Source organism: Xenopus laevis, chromosome 6S (genome assembly GCF_017654675.1).
Source record: "Xenopus laevis strain J_2021 chromosome 6S, Xenopus_laevis_v10.1, whole genome shotgun sequence".
Classification (NCBI taxonomy): Eukaryota; Metazoa; Chordata; class Amphibia; order Anura; family Pipidae; genus Xenopus; species Xenopus laevis.
This window is the reverse complement of record NC_054382.1, coordinates 90,986,053-91,009,734: the sequence shown is the minus strand read 5'-3', so window position 1 is coordinate 91,009,734 and position 23,682 is coordinate 90,986,053. Positions and strand designations below refer to the sequence as shown.

Genomic DNA, 23,682 nt, shown 5'->3' with positions numbered 1-23,682 from the left:
AAACACAGAGAAAAGAGCATAGAACATTAAAGGCATTCTGTTGTTGGAAAAACATTTTTTTTTCAAAATGCATCAGTTAATAGTGCTGCTCCAGCAGAATTCTGCACTGAAATCAGTTTCTCAAAAGACCAAACCATTTTTTTATATTCAATTTTGTAATCTGACATGGGGCTAGACAGTCATTTTCCCAGCTGCCCCCAGTCATGTGACTTGTGCTCTGATAAACTTCAGTCACTCTTTACAATCACCCCCCTCCCTTTCCCCCCCAGCAGCCTAACAGAACAATGGGAAGGTAACCAGATAACAGCTCCCTAACACAAGATAACAGCTGCCTGGTAGATCTAAGAACAACACTCAATAGTAAAATCCAGGTCCCACTGCATCACATTCAGTTACATTGAGTAGGAGAAACAACAGCCTGCCAGAAAGCAGTTCCATCCTAAAGTGCTGGCTCTTCCTGAAAGCACATGACCAAGGCAAAATGACCTGAGATGGCACCTACACACCAATATTACAACCAAAACAAAAAATACACTTGCTGGTTCAGGAATGAAATTTTATATTGTACAGTGAATTATTTGCAGTGTAAACAGTGTAATTTAGAAATAAAAATTAAATCATGAAAATCATGACAAAATCCCTTTAAACAACATACTAGTTGTGGATCTCTGAAATATTACAGGGAATATAATTACACAGCAGTTGCTTCAGACTGAAGGCAGAGTAAACATTTTTATAAACAGGACAAAGCCTGAGACAGGTACTATGGCACACACCTTTTTCCAGAAGGGTCTGCTTCAAGGTCTTTGCAAGGAGGACTCTCACGTTGGGAACTCTGTCTGAAGCTAAATGCAGCAGATGAGGCATGACATGAATGGCAAACTGGTCCATAGGAAGGCAATCATCTTCAATAAGAGCCTGAAAATGGAAGCAAACAAAACACAATTACAGTATGTACTCATTATAACATTGGACATTTAGAGCAAAAGAAAAAATTGACCACAGGGATGTAACAGCATATTTTATATGTCTGTCTGCAATTCCTTAAAGTGATTCTGATTTTTATGATGTGGTTTTTTTATTCCTAAATTACACTGTTTACACTGCAATTAATTCACTCTACAATATAAAATTTAATTCCTGAACCAGCAAGTGCATTTTTTTTAGCTGTAATATTGGTGTGTAGGCAGCCATCTCATTTTGCCTGGTCATGTGCTTTCAGAAAGAGCCAGCACTTTAGGATGGAACTGCTTTCTGGCAGGCTGTTTCTCCTACTCAATGTAACTGAAAATGTCACAGTGGGACCTGGATTTTACTATTGAGTGCTGTTCTTATTTCTTATATTATTGTTCTGCTGACGGGCTGCTGGGGGATAAGGGAGGGGGTGATATCACTCCAACTTGCAGTACAGCAGTAAATAGCACAATTCACATGACTGGGGGTAGCTGGGAAACTGACAATATGTCTAGCCCCATGTCAGATTTCAAAATTAAATATAAAAAAAATCTGTTCGCTCTTTTGAGAAACGGATTTCAGTGCAGAATTCTGCTGGAGAAGAACTATTAACCGATGCATTTGAAAAAAAAAATGTGACAGTATCCCTTTAAAGTGAGGGTTAAAATCGTCCAAGTTTTGTTTGTAGGGCAACGCAAAAGAATATGGGGCAGTATCCTTTTTTATCCTTTCAAAAGCAGTCTGTAGCGGTGATCATGATCAGACAGGGAGGGGGTGATTTTTCACCCCATCGGTGCTATGAAACGGTAACATCTGAGTATGTATATTCTCCAGATACTGAAGAGATTTAACATACAAGCCAGGGGTCCCCAAACTTTATATGCGTTATGAGTCAAATCTAAATTTAAAGAGAGTTGGGGAGCAACACAGAAATTTAAAAAAAGGTTTCTAGGGATGCCAAATAAGGGCTGTGATTGGTTATTTGGCACAGTCTACGTGGACTGGCAGACAACAGGAGGCTCTGTTTGGCAGTACATTGCCTCCAAGCAAAATTCAGAAATAAGCACCTGCTTTGAGGCCACTGAGAGCAACATACAAGGGGCCTGTGAGCAATATTATGTTAGTAAGCATCTGGTTTGGGATAGGGATATAAGCAATGCACTGGGGACATCCTACTGTTAAAGTGGTCAAAATGACATCCATACATCCCAAATCTAAAGAGCAGAAAAAGGCCAAGATTGCGCCCAGTCCCAGATGCAGTAATGACCTTGAAGCAGACCCTTCTGGAAAAAGGTGTGTGCCATAGTACCTGTCTCAGGCTCTGTCCTTGGTATAAATGGGAGTTTCATTATTCCCAACTGAAATTATTCTTTTTTTTTTTCAAATTTGTTTTTATTGAGTTTTAACAATCCCACATACAAACAGACAAAAATAAAAACAAAAAATAAAACACAGATACAAAGTCACACAGGTGTATATAACAGTCAGCATAGAATTCAGGTGTCGTGTATCATTGAGACGCTGTCCTGTTACCAAGACAGTAAACAGGAACTGAAATTATTCTTAGAAGGAAACACCATGAAATGTTAATTTATCATCTACAAATTCAGCTGGACCAGAGCAGAACGTATGATAAGACAGATCCACACACGTACAATTCACACCTGAGAATTCGGGCAGTACATGGAGAACAATAAAGTCAGCTCACCTGGCAAATGAAAACAAATGTCTGCCGTCCGGACCATTTAAGACTTTGACAAAACTGCTCCACGAGTTTATTCAAAAGGTCTAGAAGTAGTACAGTGCTGGAAGCTTGGTACAATGTCTTCACCATTTCACTCACCTTCAAGGAAAATGAATTAATAATAGCACCACGGTCTTTATGGGTAGTTCGCTCTCACAATAAAAGCATAACAACAAAGGTATATATTAATATATATAACAATATACATACTCCCAATTTATACCCATTTCATACATTTCAATAGAAATTACCTACTTATAGATTATTACGAAGAGTTATAAAACTTGAAACAGCTACTGGGCAAAATGAAAACATGGGAATATTGTTGGTAAAATACCACTAGTTGATGTTGCGTAAACCCCTCCATATATTTTCACAGAGCTGAAAGATTAAGGCAAGTATGTTCACTCCCTTTTCCCTCAATATAAAATAGTGGTATTTATAAAAGAACAGCAATAGCATTTTAAGTGAGGCAGCATTTAATAGACTATTATTTCAGCAAAGCTGAAGGAGTTCATCAGCATAGCTGCGGGTAGAAAAAGTAGCACTAATAGGAAGTATTCAAATAAATGAACAAAAATGGTTCTTACCAGCTTATAGGAAATCCAACGAACAGAAGAGATTTTATCTCCACACAGATTAACAGCAATTGGCAGTAAGTAATCATAAATATCTCTAGCACTGTACAGTTCAAGAAGCAGAATGAGCTGCCTGGTAAATGAAATGAGAAATCAGTCATACAAACAAGAAGGGGTTTGACACAAGCGATCTGTATTCATATAGCAGGTTGTATCCAAGGACAAACTTTGGTTTCCCCACAGTTCAGCACTTGCAGGTCCTCCTCCACCTGTTTGAGACGATCTCCAAGTACAGAAAATAAAGTGCTAGAATCCTCAAAAATTTATTGAGGAGGGGGATTTAACAGAAAGAATAAAATATAGTGTAGTATTTTTTCAAAAAAAATTTTTTTTGTTATTTGTTTTTTTTTTAAGGAATTTCTTAAACACCCACCGTGATTATTGACAGTGATGATAGTGTTCTTTTATTTAGCTTAGAAAAAGAGAGCCCAAACTGTGATAGTTGTGAAATAACAAGTGAAAAAAATAAAAAATGAAAAATAAAAAATAAAAATAAAAATAAAAAATAAAAAATAGAAAAGAGTGAAAAAGTGAATTTGTTCAGTGAATTGATAAATACCAACGATTTCTTTCCAAGTGATAATAAATGCAGTGTTATTCATTACTTAAAACACATTCAGTGCAGTAGGTGAATATTAATCTGATTAGTGAATATTTAGTGTGGGTTAAACTTCCCCTTAGATTTTTCTCGTTTGAGATCCACACTCTATGGATTAGAGGAAAGGTAACGTAAAATACTTTGCCACAATTCCGGTACAACCGGTTGTGCAGCTCACTCACCAAATGTGAGTTAAGGGAGAGCGTCTGATAGGTCCTGTTCGCGCTGTTTCCACTCTTTTTCTGCTATCCAGGTTTTTGTAAGAGGGATAAAAATGGAGAGGGGCATGTGCAGGGATCACTTTAAAACAGTTTAATAGAATAAAAAATACACTCACAAACACGATCGGTAAAACTGCAAAAGGATTGGTAAAAGTCCCGCGAAAGTCGCTGTGTTTCCTTGGCGTCCCTCGGAAGGTACAGACGTCTCTCTGGGTCGGGTACTCCTGCAAAAGGTTAGCGTGGTCTTTTTCGCTTACGCGTTTCGCTGGAACACTTGTAAATAAAGTTGTTGGAAGTTTGGTTGAGAGCGCACAGAGAATAAAGGGGCAAGAAAGTATGTGGACGTCATCGCTCAGGAAGAAGCCAGCCAGGCGAAACGCGTAAGCGAAAAAGACCACGCTAACCTTTTGCAGGAGTACCCGACCCAGAGAGACGTCTGTACCTTCCGAGGGACGCCAAGGAAACACAGCGACTTTCGCGGGACTTTTACCAATCCTTTTGCAGTTTTACCGATCGTGTTTGTGAGTGTATTTTTTATTCTATTAAACTGTTTTAAAGTGATCCCTGCACATGCCCCTCTCCATTTTTATCCCTCTTACAAAAACCTGGATAGCAGAAAAAGAGTGGAAACAGCGCGAACAGGACCTATCAGACGCTCTCCCTTAACTCACATTTGGTGAGTGAGCTGCACAACCGGTTGTACCGGAATTGTGGCAAAGTATTTTACGTTACCTTTCCTCTAATCCATAGAGTGTGGATCTCAAACGAGAAAAATCTAAGGGGAAGTTTAACCCACACTAAATATTCACTAATCAGATTAATATTCACCTACTGCACTGAATGTGTTTTAAGTAATGAATAACACTGCATTTATTATCACTTGGAAAGAAATCGTTGGTATTTATTAATTCACTGAACAAATTCACTTTTTCACTCTTTTCTATTTTTTATTTTTATTTTTATTTTTATTTTTTATTTTTTATTTTTCATTTTTTATTTTTTCACTTGTTATTTCACAACTATCACAGTTTGGGCTCTCTTTTTCTAAGCTAAATAAAAGAACACTATCATCACTGTCAATAATCACGGTGGGTGTTTAAGAAATTCCTTAAAAAAAAACAAATAACAAAAAAAATTTTTTTTGAAAAAATACTACACTATATTTTATTCTTTCTGTTAAATCCCCCTCCTCAATAAATTTTTGAGGATTCTAGCACTTTATTTTCTGTATTCATATAGGCCAGGGATCCCCAACCTTTTGAACCCGTGAGCAACATTCAGAAGTAAAAGGAGTTGAGGAGCAACACAAGCATGAAAACTGTTCTTGGGGTGCCAAATAAGTGCTGTGATTGGCCATTTGGTAGCCTCTATGTGATTTGTCAGCCTACATTGAGGCTCTGTTTGGCAATACATCTTGTTTTTATACAACCAAAACCAAGCCTGGAATTCAAAAATAAATATCTGCTTTGAGGCCACTGGGAGCAACATCCAAGGGGCTGAAGAGCAACATGTTACTCACGAGCTACTGGTTGGAGATCACGAGTATAGACGTTACCAGCTCTAGTCCAGATATTATGATTGTATGAACAGTCTTTTTGCCTAAGAACAATTTGATAGAGAATTAATACATTTAAACAAGAAAACACGTACTCTGCTAGTTCTGCTCTAAAGCGCCAATTCCTAACATTATCCGTGACCAGGAACTCTTGTAGTTGATAAAGATACTCTCTCCTTCTGTCCTGTTGGAGAAGCTGCAAATAAAAGTAAAACGCGTTACATGGACAATAATAAAATCTCTGGTAGAATTAAAATAGTGCATGCAGGATGCTCAAATTTGATATAACCAATGGCTTGTGCTGATCCGAGCTTCTTTACAGAAAAACAGATTAATGTAGGGCACTCTTATATAGCTCAAAAAGTTTAAAGGGATACTGTCATGGGAAAACATGTTTTTCAAAAAACATCAGTTAATGTTGCTACTCCAGCAGAATTCTGCACTGAAATCCATTTCTCAAAAGAGCAAACAGATTTTGAAATCGGACATGAGGCTAGACATAGTTAGTTTCCCAGGTGCCCCAGTCACTTATGCCTGCACTTTAGGATGGAACTACTTTCTGGCAGGCTGTTATCTCTCCTACTTAATGTAACTGAATCGGTCTCTGTGGGATTTGGCTTTTACTATTGAGTGCTGTTCTTAGATCTTCCAGGGAGTTGTGATCTTGTGTTAGGGAGCTGCTATCTGGTTACCTTCCCATTGTTCTTTTGTTTGGCTGCTGGGGGGAAAGGGAGGGGGATGATATCACTCCAACTTGCAGTACAGCAGTAAAGAGTGACTGAAGTTTATCAGAGCACAAGTCATGGGGGCAGCTGGGAAACTGACAATATGTCTAGCCCCAAGTCAGATTTCAAAATTGAATATAACAAAATCTTTTGAGAAATGGATTTCAGTGCAGAATTCTGCTGGAGCAGCGCTATTAACTGATGCGTTTTGAAAAAAAAAACATGTTTTGCCATGACGGTATCCCTTTAAGTAAGGTGTATTAAGCCCCAACAACACCCTCATAAGGTAGTTCAAAAGTACTATTTCAAATTAAGGGCTTGCACACAAAGAGATATAGAGGAAACAGACTAAGGTTGTAAAAATCTTTATATATAGGTCGTACATTTAATAGTGCAGCAAAAGTTTTACATACAATACATGTATATAAAGAAAAAGAGTCAAATCAATAATAGTATCAAATAGGGATGCAACGAATCCAGGATTCGGCCTTTGTCAGCAGGATTCGGATTCGGCCGGATCCTTCTGCCGGTGGAACCGAATCCTAATATGCAAATTAAGGGCGGGGGAGGGAAATCGTGTGACTTTTTGTCACAAAACAAGTAATGTTTTTCCCTTCCCACCCCTAATTTGCATATGCAAATTAGGATTTGTCTATATCTTTCGTGAAGGATTCCAGGGTTCAGCCAAATCCAAAAGAGTGGATTCGGTGCATCCCTAGTATCAAAGTACATACCACCAAGTCATAACCAAAGGGAAAAGCTCTACAAGGAAGCGGATACCCTTGCTTGAAAATGAGAATTACCCAGACTTTTCATTGTGTAACCTTTATCAAGGATATTGTACCACCTCAGTCTCTTTCCTCTTTTTTTCTTAAGTGTGCAAGCCCTTAATATGAAATACTACGGTGGTTCTTTCCAGGACAAATATTCCTTATCTTATTCCGTATCTGTTCAAGGATGATCCCATTATACAGAACTAGGTGTACGGTCAATTAAAGCTACTGTTATTGAAACTGAATACTCTCTTCTAATTGGTTTTTGTGGGAAATCTAATCCACCTTAAAGCATAATCATTAACTAATTCTGTATGTTCTTGACCTATAAATGAAGGGTCTGTTCGCCTATATGGTGAAACAGAACAAAGAGATACCGTATATACCCGAGTATAAGCCGAGTTTTTCAGCATCCAAAATGTGCTGAAAAAGTCTACCTCGGCTTATACTCGGGTCAGCGGTACCCGACCCGAGTAGCTGAGATTGCAGTCACTTTCAATCATTCCTATACCAACAGTTCACTTGGGAAGAGATTGCAATATCCCACAATGCCCTCTGTTGGTTATATGAAAGAATAACAGTGCACCCTCTGTTGGTTATATGAAAGAATAACAGTAACTGCAATATCACACAGCGCCATCTGTTGGTTATAAGAATAACAGTGCGCCCTCTGTTGGTTATATGAAAGAATAACAGTGACTGCAAAATCACACAGCACCATCTGTTGGTTATATGAAAGAATAACAGTGACTGCAATATCACACAGCGCCCTCTGTTGGTTATACAAAAGATTAACAGTGATGGCAATATCACACAGCACCCTCTGCACATGGTAGTGGGACAGTGGGACAATGCACACAGTGATCCATTTGGCAATTCTCTGTCACCATCAACTTTGCAAAGAAGTCCGTTTGATCGCTGGGGGGGGGTCGCTTTGGCAGAATGTGCGCTGCTGGGAGACAGGGCTGTAGTTGTGTCTAGGCTTATACTAGAGTCAATAAGTTTTCCCAGTTTTCGTAGGTAAAATTAGGTACCTCGGCTTATACTCGGGTCGGCTTATACTCGAGTATTGAGTCTGGTCTCTGCAATATTGCATTCACATTCCTGCAGCTTGACAATCCATTTTCATACTTGGCAACGACTTTCCCCCAAATTTAATTGGGAGTATATTGCAGCATGTAGACTCAAAACTACTACCACATACATACCTTCAGAAAGTCATACAAATGCTTTAGGATGCCTATTCTAACTTCATCCAGATCTTTCAGGAATCCATTGAAGATGGGTAACAAGTCAGCAGCAGTCAGAGAATCACCAAGTATCAATGCAAGTTCATGAATTGAGAAAGCAAGAGTTCTCCGCACTTTCCACTAGCAGATGACAAATGCAAAAGAGCAGGATACTGGGTCATTCCCAACACATTACAATATGATTAAAGGCTTAACAACAAGTACAGCTTTGACTTGTAACTTCTTCAGAATTGTATTTATACCTGCATGTCAGCTGCCAGCGTCTCATAAGTGTCTCTGAGGCAGTGCCAGTTGTGTCTGCCTAATGTGAGAGCTACCCCTGGAATGCTATAGGCACAATGTTTGGCAATCTCTGTATCAACAGTCTGTGCACGAGATGGGTCAGTCATGGATAAATACTGATCCAGTATGGCTTGAGGTACAACATCCTGAGGTGAGGGAAAAAATTCAGTCATGCTCTTACATTGAATCTTTTAATGAAATATACCTGGTAGCGAAACAATTTGTTCTTACTTGTAGTTTTGACTTTTTCTCCTCATCTGGGCTGAAGGTGCTTAAATCAGAATCGTTATGGATGAAGCGCAATGTGGACTGTATACACTGCAAATAAAACACATGCACTGGCTTTGTTACATTAGTTAACTACAATAAAAATGGAAATTATCTATATAGCGCAGACACATTTATGCAGCACTTTACAGAAATGATACACATTCACATCACTGCTCCCTATCACATACACCAAGTAGGTCAGTTTCGTTTGGAAACATTTAACCTGTCTGTATGTTTTTGGAATGTGGTAGAGAATGAGACAAGGCACGGGGAAACATACAAACATCTTGCAGATTGATCAGGTTTGGCCCTTACAGTCACAATTCTAGTCATAAATAAAATAAATAAAAAGTAGTATGTTTACCTCAACAGAATCACTTATAAGAGGAGCACAGTCATTCCGGGAGATCTTACAGTTGAACTTTCCTGGCTCAGACAGATCATGGTGATAACCTATTTCCATGTTTAAGAAAGACAGTTTCGATTCTTCCCGAGTTCCCAGGCTGGATGCTTTTAGGGCTGCAGTAAGGACATCAACTTGTGCTATAACAAAACAAAGTAAACGTGTAAAGCAAATGCAAAGCCTTTTTAATCACTATCGATGCTGTGAGAATTTAAGCAATACATAAGATTGATGCATCTGGTGAGAAGAGAGCTAGAGAATGCAGCGAGAGGTATTGTCTGTGGGTGTGGTAAGCATTTGATACGACATCTCCTAAACACCAGTATCTGGCTTTATTGTGTATGAAGATGCTGTTAACCAACCAATGTTGCTGGCACAACCTAATGTGGATGAATACTGGTTGGCTTAGCTTCTGATCAAAAATGCTGGTCGGAGCTTTAGTCATTCTTTAATGAATTACAACGTGGTCTATAAACCTTGAGACGTAATTTCCGGAACAGCAATTGCTTCCACACTAATCAATAGCTGCTAATGGTTAATAGGCACGCTTATTACATCTCATAGAAAATGGTTTCTCTTAGGTGCATCTTCCCCTGCATAATAGCTTGCAAATCAGAGATAGTGGTAAATAAATAATTTTTTCTTATTCCAGATAAACTAGTTGAAATTTTACTGGGCTTTCCATTTTTTCCCCAGTGGTCTCCCAACAGGATATTTACATGGCTTTCAGTAGACATACTGTTCTTACGAAACTTCTTACCTCCAAGATGTTGCTCTTTATGTTAATTATTTAAAAATTTTCCTACCTAAGGATCAATCTTGCGACTGTTGGTCATGTTATGCAAGTTTGGCCAGTTTAACACAGGAGCACACAGAGAAAATGGAGGGCCCTACTATCGGATTGACATCAGTATCTCTCATGGTTACTGTAAGAGGTGATGGGTACACTCACACAATAAGATACACAATTTTCCAAGGGGATATCGGAATGAAAAACAAAGGGGCATCTTTTGGCCTAAAAAAATATGGTACTGGATCTCAAAAACATATAAACAAACTAGTTCTAGCAAAATTAACTGTGATTTTTAATGACGACTCCTCAAAACTGTGAAAAAATAATTAATTTCTGTTTGTGCAGTGGAGTAATGCCAAATAGGAACAAATGAAGATATCTTAATTCACAAATACTCCTCCTGCTATTCACCTTTGCTACAGAGTCAAATAGAACTGGTATGTTGGGGTCATTAGATGACCCTACAGAGCAGAGAAAAGCTTTATTATGTGCCTTCAACCTTTGCATGACAGCTTCCAGCATCCCTCAACAGGGTTTTTGAGCTCTTGTTCACTCTCAGAATGAATAATGAAAGTTCGACAAAGGCTCATTAGAATTTAAAATGCTCATTATAATTCTCTGCATTCTTTGGCTGCACATACATTCCCCCCCCCTCCAACGCTACTCTCATTCATTAAAGCATATACATTGTTTTCGGTCAAAATATAGAATTATTTTTGATGTTAGTTTCTGCATAAAAGACAAAAAAAGTTGCCGGATTTTCAGCCTTTACAAAAGCTGGACTTGTAGGTGTTATGTTAACAGCAAACGTTAAAAGAAACACAAACCCTTGCATGCCAACAAAGTTTCAAATTTCCTCTGCTCTTACTCTGCAGTTTGAGTATATGACATAGTGGCCATTGCTCAATGGGAGTTTAATGCATAGGGCTTGTGCCCCCATACTATTTTAACAACAAACAAGTGAACACACTTTGAATATTGGGAAAAAAGGTCCAGGTGCATCCAAGAGAAATGAACATCCACAATAAAAAAAAAATTGAGAAATCACCAGACTTATGAACGAGTTAAAAAATGTATGTTCTGTCGGTTTTTTGGTCCTGCTAAAAGGAGGTCTCTCAAGACGTCTTGAAAAAGGTCCTCTTAGCTGGACTGGAATTTTATAAGAAATTCCAGACAATGAGTGTTTTCACATTTACAGCCTATTAATGGGGGCATTACTAACCCAATGTTTATGTAATAATTCTCTTGAAGTACCTTTAACATCAGGATCATCTATATGTGGTTCCAGATTTTCTATCATCTCCTCCAGCTCCTTCCTAGTAGCCATTGTGATATTGGGAGACCCTAAGGAGGATTCTTTGTGAACTTGTCTTTCAGTGCTGCATGCTTTACTTTCGGACTGTCGCAACTCCAAATCGATATCAATATCAGGGATGGGAGTCCTCCAGTAATGGAATGAGTTGTATAACTCTTGCTCACTCATAGCACGGTTTGCAGTCTCTACCTCTGGCAATATATGTGCCTGTGTGCCAGGACAGTTCTGCTCCAATATTTCAGAGTCAACTGTAGACTCCAAAGTGCAAAGTGAAAGAATGTTATGCTGGTGAACAGTGTCCTTCGAAGCTCTATCGGATTCCTCTTCATTGTCTGCTTCTAACTGCACACTAAAGTTAACAAGGCTATCACTTGCAGTACAGTCTTCTGTTGCAATGTCAGCATCCACAAACACTTTCTCATCAGTTGTATTTATGGCCTTTTTGGAATTACTGCAGAAGAGAAAAAGAAAAAATTTTACATCAAAATTCATACTTTTAACCCTCGACATTGGGCAGGCTGACAAAATGGGTTGAGTTTTAATTTTACTAAACTTATACTACTTGTTCTTATTATTTACATTATCATAGAGATTACCCTATGCAGATATTTTTAAACTAAACTTCAGTATTTTTTTTCGTTACAGCGCCCTTAAACTCCTTAGGATACGCGGTTGCTACTCTTCTCTACTCCTGATGAAGTAAGAGAAGTGTATGAGCTTAGCGGCACTTCCAGTATCTGCATTTAAAATAACAGTAGCAGCGTGTGTGTGGATACAGAAAGCAGAGATTGGCCTGAAAAATGTGAAAAAAAAAGGCAATATAATCCGATCTCTCCTCAGCTCTGTGTAGTGGCACACAAGTGGAAACCATTCTTTTAAATGCAACGCTGATTTTAGCACATCTGTTTGTCAGCCTAATTAATATTCATTAGGCGGAGAGAAGCGCCCAATGAATGCCCTCAGCCCAACACCTACTACCTGGGTTCCACCAGGGAAGCCCTTTCTACAAACGCAAGACTTTCTCAGGCTGCAGTGTACTGAATGTGCATGTATTGGCATGCTGCACCCACCACTTCATCTTAGAAAAAGGATTTCAAAAGGCAATCATTATCAAAATGGTCACATATTCCATATAAAGTGTTAATTTGCACCACTACTTTTGAGTCCTTGCTGGTGTGCAACAAACAATAGTGCTACTGTGCCATGCAATGGCAAATTGCAGCATTTTCTTTTAGATTTACTTAAAACTGTATAACCCTGCTACATGTACAAACCTCTCATCTGTTTCATTTGATTTTTCATTCATGGTGTTCGTACATTCTTCTTCTTTGAAAAACTGTGCAGATGGGTTTGCAAATGTGGATATAAAGGGTCCTAGGGACTGAAAGGCAGCTTGGCGGACCTGGCAGAAAAAAATATTAATACTTAGTTCATAGGGCTACTAAATAATTTTCATATTCACTTTCATAACGCTCGCCTTTTAGAAACCTGACACTGAATATACAGGATTTAAAACCCAAGGCTTCAAAGTCCAATAAAGTTCACGGTGTAACACCAACAGACACATAGTCGGAGACCATAGTTCTCAAGTCTCATATATTATACCATTTTTTCTCCATATTGTAATTCTAATGGGTTCTACTTTCAGTTCTCCTTTACTAAACTTCTCTATTGTATACCTAATAAGTGACCTGTGTTCAGTAAATTGGGTTTAAAATATACGATTGTTTTTCTCGTTTTATAATATACAGTATGTAGTCCGACAGTTAAAATTGCCCTGAATATTATATCTCTCTCCTGTATGGAGGTGTACAATACACTTGCACTCTGTGTTATAACATACACAACTATAGCATTGACAACATCCTAATCTCTGAACAGGTCTCTCCATTGTAGTATTTGTGGACACAGAGGCCACTCATACCAACAGGTCCTTCCTGGTGTAGGGTCATTTTTACTTTGTTACACAATAATGATTACTCACGATGACCCTTCAATTAGTGTTAACCAGCTGATGAACCAATCCTGAGCTTGTCATATCTTTCAACAAGAGGTATCATTTTTTGTTTATGTTTTTATCTACTCCTGTAAAACCCTGTTTAAAATCTTCGCGGAACCCGTTTTCTAAACCATACTTTGTTGCAACCCGCAAAATCTGGTGCTGTTACATGACAAGATTTTGTGGGTCTGATAAAGTCGAAACAATATCTGATGAAAATCTTCAGAGTAGTTTAGCTCGTACATGAAAACCACAAAGGCGTACATATTATAACAAACAAGGTTGGAGAACGTTCTTCAGAGCTGTAAGGGAGATGGCATATAGGAACAATTAAAAACAAAAGTACCACTAATATTACTGTAGCCTCCCAATACTGATAATAAGAATCTTTGAGCAGCATAGACCCGGAGTATATTGTCTGGGGAAAACACAATGTTTCAGGCCGTCAACAATTTCGGCTTTCGGCTTTCTAAGCTACCCACATCATTACCAACACAAATCAGATATTAACCACAGCACACCAATCACCACTATCTGATGCAGAAATCATAACATTTCATGTGCAATGACCCCAAGTCTCACAAAATAATTACCAAAATTTAAAAAAAAAACCACACACACACGAGACACTTTCAGGAACATTATTCTGTTGGAAAAACACAGAAGAAAGACTAAAAATAATTGAAGGGGGTGTTTATGTGTCAATGACCATTATTAAGTAGACATACCAGCCTTACACATCAGATACAGAAACGGCCATCTCCCCAAGCAGTTTATACATTGATGAGACCAAATGCATTTTCCAACGACTTTCAAGTGTGTACACAAAATTGTGTGCATTGCATTATAAACAACAAAACAAAAATTAGATCTTCAAAACATGCATTTATAAATGACTGTATCCAACAAGCATACCCATCTAGAAGGGTCACTAATTAGGTTAATAAAGAGAGCAGACAACTTGGTTTGACGGAGTTCTTGAGAAGTTGCACAGGATACAGCCATGAAGCATTCAGCACAGGCTTTCCGGACGCCCCAAACATTATCGGAACACAGCTGGAAAAACCGCGGTAACTAAATGGAAAGAGAATTTGAAAGCAGGATATTATTCATGTAAATAAACAGTATATGCTAACTCAAGGTAATTTGGCAACTGTTAGCTGTATTTAAAATCAGCTGTTAGAAATTCGATAGTTGGTTACATATAGATGCTGCTGAGAAATGTATTAACTAATGCAACACAGTGAAACAGTTCAGAAAAATGTTAAATACAAAAAATTAAAGCATCGGTCTTTAAACTACACAAGTGAGCTGCAAAAAAAAAAAAAAAAAATTAAAAAAAAAGTGTTCGCTGGGTGACCTACCACTTTAAATCTTAAGCCTAATAATATTTTTTTGCAGGTAAATGACAAGTTACAAGATGCACATCAGTAAAATTTTAAAGCTAAAACGTATTTGTATGCCTTGTTTTCTAGATGCAGTTTGTCACATTTGGAGAAAAAAAAAAATTCTAATAGCCTCAAATTTTGAATTTGCAGCATCATTTCATAACTAGCTCGACCTCTTTTTTTACTTACCAGCATTTTTTCTGTTGCTTCTTGCCCGACAACACTGCAAATATCGCCAAAATTGGCTGCACAAACCTAGGACAAAAAGATAAAAATATTCAATCTAGGTTAAGAAGTATTCAGCAATCATGACACTACCTAGTTTGCAATGATTTGTTTAGGGTGAGTTGGTGAGAAGTTATACAGGTAGAGGACCTATTTTCCAAAATGCTCTGGACTTGGGGTTTTCCGTATAAGGGGTCTTTCCGTAATTTGAATTTCCATACCTTAAGTCTACTAAAAATAATTTAAACATTAGAGAAACCCAATAGCATAGTTAAGCCACCAATATGGATTAATTATATCTTAGTTGGGATCAAGCACAAGGTACTGTTTTATTATTACAGAGAAAAAGGAAATAGTTTTTAAAAATATGAATTATTTGATTAAAATGAAGTCTGTGGGAGATGTCATTCGGAACTTTCTGGATAATGGGTTTCAGGATAACAGATCCCATATGTGTATTGCAAAAACTACGGTTAAGGCTACAGTGGTAACAAGGTCGCCCTGATTTGCCAAACTGTTGCAGTTAACGGATCTACAGCTTGAAGGGACCACAGAAGTAATCATCGTTTGTTCTGTAATTCTACCTAGTGCAAGTGTGATTGGTATTCAGTGCTGGAAACTGAATGCAGAAAGAATAGAGTTCAAAATGTCTTATTCTGTGTTTCTTTCATTTTGAACATACACAGCTCCCACTGAGAGCAAGAAACTGAAAGATTCTGCCTCATTTCATCTAAGAAAACATAGCTTTTGCTGACCAGACAGATTTAATACATTCTTAATATTTAAAACATTCTTTAAAGGAGAAGGAAAGGCTAAAATTAAGTAAGCTTTATCAGAAAGGTCTATATAAATACACCAGTAACCCCTCAAAGTAATGCTTTTCTGAGTCATCTGTCAAAAGAAACACAGCATTTCTTTTCTTTTATTGTGTATACATGGGCTTCTGTATCAGACTTCCTGTTTTAAGCATAAACCTCCAGGGGAGGGCTTGAGCATGCTCAGTTTACTCCTCTCCTCCTCCCATCCCTGCTGTAATCTGAACTCAGAGCTGCAAGTGAGCAGGGAGAGACTCAGGCAGGAAGTGATGTCACACCAAGCTTATATGGCAGCTTCTATCCTAAACAAACAGAGACAGTGTCTAGAGCTGTTTATTCAGGTATGGTAAAGCACTCTGCAGAATAAATATAGCGTTCTAGCTTGCACTATTGTGGATAATCTGTTGACAATATATTGTCTTGGAGCTTTCCTCCTCCTTTAATTAAGAAAATGCTCCCAATAGGCACTATTGGGATGGTTAAAATGAACACTTATTTGGAAAGTCTGCTGAAATATTAAAAGAAATTATTCTAAAATAATCTGGCTTTCCAAGATATCCCTTAAAGTAGAACATGAAAACTAGCCTAAATCTTTGCAATTGGTTTAACCAGCCTATTATACATATTATAACCATCCCACCCCAAAAGTTTTAGAGTTTATTTGTCATTTGACAGCCCATCCTAAAACTAAGTTTAATAAATTCTAAGATGCAATGGGCACTTGTAAGCACATATAGGGCAGCTTTTTATAGCTGAACAGAGGTGAAGAAATAAAGAGGAGTCAGCATCTTGGGAGAGCCCACCCCAAAAAAAAAAAAAGTTGAAATAGAGGGAGGCCCCTTCAGGTGTCACATGGCATGACCTGGGGTGTCTTATTCAGACATTGGTAAATTTTATAGCCATTCCTGCACTATGAATATCAGTTTTGGAAAGGAGAGAATTATGCAAAAAGGTTTATACAATTTTATATTCAAACTCACCAAATTTTTCAATTAGCCTATTACCCTTGCTGAAACAGAAAAGTATTAGAGGATAAAGGACTTTCTTACAAGAGATTAGGATAGAAACATTTTTCTGTACCTTTCGAACATGAAACATTCGGCAGTCACAACACATTTCACAGAATCTCGGGAGGATTAGCCTCTCTGTGATATCTTTTCCCACCATTGGTGCCATTTTACACATAATCTAAAGGGGGGAAAAAAATAACCTAATAAATAAAGCATATAGAGTTATATAGCAATATTGATATATGTTGGTCTTAAAGGTACTATAGCAAGGCTTTTGCTTGAAAAAACAAACAAAAAACATTCAGGTCAATAGAATACAGGTATGGGACCGGTTATCCAGAACGCTTGGGTCCTGGGGTTTTCTGGGTAGCAGGTCTTTCCGTAATTTGGATCTTCATACATTAAGTCTACTAGGAAATCATGTAAACATTAAATAAACCCAGTAGGCTGGTTTTGCTTCCAATAAGTATTAATTATATCAGTCTGGATCATGTACAAGGTAGTGTTTTATTACAGAGAAAAAGGAAATCATTTTTTAAAATTTGGATTATTTGGATAAAATGGAGTCTATGGGAGACGGCCTCTCCAAAGTTTCAGAGCTTTATAAATAACGGGTTTCTGGATAACGTGTCCCATACCTGTATGGTGAAACTTGGAAGCCATTGTCAAATTACTAATAACTAACAAATATGCGTGCTATTGAAAAAAAAACAAGTAAAGCACAGACTGGTGGGAGCTCTAGTAGCTAGCCTGTAAGCCTTAGCACCAGCTTCTTTAAATACCTTGCTAGCCCTGGCAGATTTCTTTGGAGGCACAGTGGGGCTAATCTTACTTATTCCTATGGCTTCAACTCTGCACATGTGCAATAATTCTGCTGAACTTGCTCATGCACAGTACTGCTCCCTTCTAAACGCACTCTACTGTGTATGTGCCTCAAGAAACCACTACTAGAGGAGTCAAAATATTGCCTCTGAAAACTGGAGCAGTGGGGTATTTAAAACAGGTGCCTTTCAGCAAAATCTATAGCAAATTGAAACATTATTTGTCATCATTTTTGGAAAACAAAAAGCCAGTGGCATATCATCAGAAAATACAACATTGCTGTTCTAACACTCTCCTGATTGATTTAGCCTATCATGTATGCAGAAATTAGAAAGAAAGTCATTTAACTCACTGCCACAGCTTCAGTCTTGACATCATCGTTGCTATCAGGGGCAGTGAGATCAATTAGGACAGGGCACACTTTACTTTCAACATCAGACCTCTCTATAATCTCCTGTTCAAGTAACACAAGCAAAGCTGCTTGGCTAGTCTTTCGAACCTAGAGGAATGTGAACAACATAAATGTAAACAAACTTCACAGCCTTTCATTTTTATAATTCAATAAGATCCAACATTAAAAATCTAAGCAAATTAAAAGGGAAGCATTAGTGTAATTTATATAATTATATATTATAATGGCCTGACATTTTAAGGTGGTGACTCATTATATCATAATCGTAAATAAATAGTTATGTTGAATTGCTGAAAGTCAGTCTTATCCACAGGCAGCATAACCTATAAGATGCAAATAATTTGATGTGTAATACAATAAAAGTAGAATTATTTAGAAACAGTGCTGCTCATTTTTCATTCAGCAGGAGTAACTATAAATTATACATTTGAGTTAAGAATATCTGGTACAAAACCATTAAATATAACTAGGAATGGATAGGCAAATCCAGCTGTTACAGAATAACATTTGCCTAATAGAAGTAGACAAGTAGTAGGGAGAATAATGTTGACAATTAAGTTCTCAAGTTGTAAATCTTGCCATTTCTACATATAATTTCCATACACAGGTGATCCCTTAGCCTACGCGAAGACATTTCATGGCAGGTAAATGACTCATTTATTTCCATTTAAAATGTGGGAGGGGGGGGGTGAAACAAAATACTGAACCTGGTTATTCTGGTCAGCAAGGTATCGAACTACAATAGGCAGAAGGTATTTGGAGAAAGCATGTGGAATAGGTGGTCGGTTTTCTTGGCAAAACATTGCAAGATGAGGCACTTGTTCCATAAGTTCAGCACGCACGGTGGGCTCTGTTTAAAAATATTCCCAGTGAAAAGCACTTTGATAAAAAAAAAAAAAAACTTTCTAAATGTCAAAAAATACGCATTTTTCTAATTACTTGCTACATAATGCATACCTGAATCCTCAGACAACCTTGTTACTCTTTCTAAAACAGCAATACAATCCTTCTCATCCTCACAGACTTCTTTTAATGTATCCAGCAGACTTCGGGCAACCATTTGTCTAATAAAGCAAAAGGAGGTTTAAAAAACAAGAGCAATAATAATGTACTTCAAGCAGAGAACATACACAAACATGAGAATAAATGAAGGGAGTAAATAATTGAAATCAGTTGCTTAAGTCTACTATATGAACATGAAAATGTATACAGATGAATTCCTTTTTGTGTATCTACTTAAATATAAGAAAAAACCTTCAAGCGGGATTTTTAAATAGAAATGACATATGCAGTTTATATTGCTTTTGCATATCAGCAACACACATTTCCTCTTCTTTCAGGACTACAGTTTCTAGAGAGCTCTAAACATTTGTGCATATTTAAAAGAAGAGGAACGCTGCCAAGAATGTTTAGTCAAGGACAAAGCACTAAGGACACGACGGATACATGGTCAACTCTCTGGGTGCTTTGCTCTAAATGTGCCATTTCCCTTTGATCACACTAATCAATTTTTATGCAGAAGGAGCTAGAGGATGAAATCAGGTAAATTTGTGACATCCACCAGGAGGCATAGGGTCTGTTTGGGAAATGTTATGTATTAATATTTAAAAGGGTTGATTGTACCTCCGGTTTCCAACACCTGCACTTGGAAAAAAAACATGAATAGCGCATCACTATCATTCACATTACTCCTCCTACTCCTCTGGTGTAACTATTTTAATAAGGAAAGGAATTCCAATTTCATATACCCTAGAAGCAATACAATCAGACCCAAATGGCCATTTCCTTAGAATACATTGCATACCAGCGCACTGCCCCTTAACCATTGTTTGCATATATATACCGCCCCCATCAACCTAGACCTGCTACATCAGATCTCCTTTAAACCGACTAGTTTCGATCCTAGACCCATCCTTATAGCAGGTGACCAATCATTACACAGAAATCTGGTCAATTAACTTCGGAAACCAGAAATAACATGGGATTCATACAAAGCCTCACTAGAGGAGCATACATCTTTATCATCAAAGCCCACAGATCACGCAATAGACAATATAGCGAAAACAGAGGCCGATACCCTTAAACACCCCACTTCTAACAATCAAGCCCACCTGTAAACAACAACAAAAATAAGTTTTTTTTATTCCTAGATACCACAAGAAAGTACTTAAAACAGTAGGGCTCACCAACTATACGAGCACGGAGACAAAATGCAAAACATATGTCCTTTTTGACTGAAGAATTACACCCCTCCACTTTAAAGGAATTGTTCAGTACAAAAATAAATACTGTGTAAATAGATAGGCTGTGCAAAATAAAAAATGTTTCTAATATAGTTAGTTAGCCAAAAATGTAATGTATAAAGGCTGGAGTGATTTGATGTATAACATGTCAGTCAGACACTACTTCCTGCTTTTCAGCTCTCTTGGTTTACACTGACTGTTACCTTGGTTACCAGGCAGTAACCAATCTGAGCTGAATGCTGAGGATCAATTACAAACTCACTGAACAGTTATGTACCATGTGGCCCCCCTTCAAGTCGCTGACTTACTCAGAGTTATAGAGCTGAAAAGCAGGAAGTTGGATTCTGGCTGTTTTATTAGACATCTGTTCACTCCAGCGTTTATACAGAACATTTTTGGCTAACTAACTATATTAGAAACATTTTTTATTTTGCACAGCCTATCTATTTACACAGATTTTGTTTTCACACTGAACTGTTCCTTTAATACCCTTTGTAACAATGGCACCAATGTCACGGACCCTCTGGAGATTTGCACAATATTTGCAGAATATTACACTTGGTTATACACCTCCAAGCTAAACAAAACAGAAGCAAATGTTAAACAATATCAGTAACTCTTCCTACCATAATAAACCAATAAAGATATCACAAAGCTCCAGCACATCATACATGGTAATAACCTTAAAGAGATTCTGTCATGATTTTTATTATGTCGTTTTTATTTCTAAATTACACTACAAATAATTCACTGTACAATAGAAAATTTCATTCCTGTAGTCAGCCATCTCAGGTCATTTTGCCTGGTCACGTGCTTTCAGAAAGAGCCAGCACTTTAGGATGGGACAATTGAGTATTGTTCTTAGATCTACCAGGAGCTGTTATCTTGTGTTAGGGAGCTGCTATCTGGTTACCTTCCCATTGTTCTGTTGTTAGGCTGCTGACGGGAAAGGGAGAGGGGTGATTGTAAGGGTAAGGTCACACCTGGAGATTTGGGGAGATTTAGTCGCCCGGCGACCAATTGCCTCATCTTTGGGGCAACCAATCTACCCAAACTGCTTCACCGTCTTCCGCCTGCTACAATGAAAAACGCCTGCGGCACGGCAGTCACCCTAAGTTGCCTCACGAGGAAACTTTGGGCAACTTTGGAAAACGAAGTGCCACGAGTGCCATGCCGCAGGCGTTTTTTCATTGTAGCAGGCGGAAGACAGGAGGAAGCAGTTTGAGAAGATTAGTCGCCCCAAAGAAGAGGCGATTAGTCGCCGGGCGACTAAATCTCCCCGAACCTCAAGGAGTGACATTACCCTAAAGAGTGACTGAAGTTTATCAGAGCACAAGTCACATGACTCTGGGCAGCTGGGAAACTGACAATATGTCTAGCCCAATGTCAGATTTCAAAGTTTAATATAAAATTATCTGTTTGTGCTTTTGAGAAACGTATTTCAGTGCTAGAACAGCACTATTAACTGATGCATTTTGGAATAAAAATTCCCATGACAGTATCCCATACCTGTACTTCCAACTGAAGCATGTCTTTTTATCACAATTCAGAACTCAAACTATCCAACCCAGAGAATCCTTGCTGGGAAAACTACTTAAAGTGATATTGACACTAAAAAATCTCTTTTCAAGATATTAATCTACATTAAAAGTTACCTATAGCTTACGTTGATCGTTTTTCACCGATATTTTTGCTTTTGTAAGTAATTGTTGCATGAAATTCCTAAACCCGACTGTTTTGCCAACCTGACTGTCCCTTCTAAACCTGTCAGTTAGAGTTTCTAATGTTAACGGACTACTGCTGCACAGATATAGCAGCCCTCTCATAGATGAGCAGGGTAGTAGTAAGAAAGATAATGCATCAGGCAAATACTTTTATGGCAAAATTCTAAATAGCATTCAAAGACAATGTTATGACCGATAATAAAAAAGGTTATTTACTGATGTCAGTATCTCTTTAAGACACAGGGACTACATCACCTTTACAGTGGCTTAATGGACCTAGCGCCAGACCCCCTGGAAAAAGTCAAAGCTCAAAGGAACCGTGATATGTGAAACATTGACCAGGACACATTGAAAAAAATACTCTGTTAAATAAAAATATCCATCCCTGCCGAAGACAGACTAATACAAATAAATTTCAGCCGCATTTACTACACCCCAGAAAGACTAGTCAAAATCTACCCAACAGACTATTGCTTACTCAACAGTTATTCTTTGCCAAAAATCTAATTCTACTCCACTGGAAAGACACCAAGCCTCCTTCAATCGGAGCATGGAAACAGCTTGTCAGTAATAATTTAATTCACATTAAAGGAACAGTAACACCAAAAAATGTAAATGTTTTAAAGTAATGAAAAAATAATGTACTGTTGCTCTGCACTGGCAAAATCAGTGTGTTTAGCCCAGAAACTCTAATGCAGTTCAAATATTTATCTTCCCCTTCCATATACAAAATTGCAAATCCTTTTTAACAAATCCTTCCTGAATGATTAGGGATTCAACTGGAAACCGAAATTATGGATTTGGTACATCCTTAATTGATTTACCATGTATTTTTGTTTTAGTGAGCGTAATCCTGCGGTGTGTGCCCTCCCATGACAATTATTAGCTCTGCACCCCTAAGCCTGACATCACTCACACAACCACACTATAAAGTAGTGTTGCTGACTGATAAATTATAAAAACATACCTGTTAAATATGTTCTCGCTTGAAGCGTACTTGTCCAGTCTTCCAAGAGGGGTCAACATTTCATCTTGCGAGATAAAGTCCAGGGCTGAAGGTATAATAATCACATCAGACTCTGAGCTGTAGTCATCCACACCAACTATCAGAGACATCAGAAACATGGCTTGTAAATCAAATTATTTTTCAGAACAAAATCCTGGGGCGAATAAGTACAGATATCTTCCAATAGGTATCTAGAGGCAAAGGTTACCAGGGAAAGGTAGATGTGACTGCATATACTTAGAGGACTATTTGATTAAAATTTACTTTTTCTCAAAAAATATTTTGACTAAACTCCCAAAACTGAATTCCCTTAATTGACCAATATTTATTCTCTTAAAAAATAAAAATTGGTGCAACAGAAAGCTACAGCCAAATAGAGCGTCGTTTTGAATCATGCATCATCAAACATCATTAACCAAACAAGCCTCCTGCAGCCTTAACCTTTCAATATATTTTCATCGGCAAACATAATTACCATAAACAATGTGAGTGGTATATTTAGATACCTCATTAACGG

At 37.8% G+C, this 23,682-nt stretch overlaps 1 protein-coding gene across 1 annotated transcript in view; it reads right to left on the bottom strand.

Moving 5' to 3' along the window:
• The window catches only part of ppp4r1.S (protein phosphatase 4 regulatory subunit 1 S homeolog), a gene marked incomplete at its 5' end in the record, with an annotated part of 31,770 nt that overhangs the window by 1,061 nt on the left and 7,027 nt on the right, over window positions 1-23,682 (bottom strand). The window contains 17 exon segments of the mRNA NM_001093600.1: window positions 777-918; window positions 2,663-2,797; window positions 3,289-3,409; window positions 5,806-5,906; window positions 8,417-8,578; window positions 8,701-8,886; window positions 8,972-9,058; window positions 9,375-9,553; window positions 11,461-11,972; window positions 12,796-12,923; window positions 14,436-14,594; window positions 15,098-15,163; window positions 17,029-17,136; window positions 18,133-18,279; window positions 18,900-19,042; window positions 19,150-19,256; window positions 23,127-23,262. Of these exon segments, the coding sequence (NP_001087069.1) occupies window positions 777-918; window positions 2,663-2,797; window positions 3,289-3,409; window positions 5,806-5,906; window positions 8,417-8,578; window positions 8,701-8,886; window positions 8,972-9,058; window positions 9,375-9,553; window positions 11,461-11,972; window positions 12,796-12,923; window positions 14,436-14,594; window positions 15,098-15,163; window positions 17,029-17,136; window positions 18,133-18,279; window positions 18,900-19,042; window positions 19,150-19,256; window positions 23,127-23,262 (2,619 nt within the window).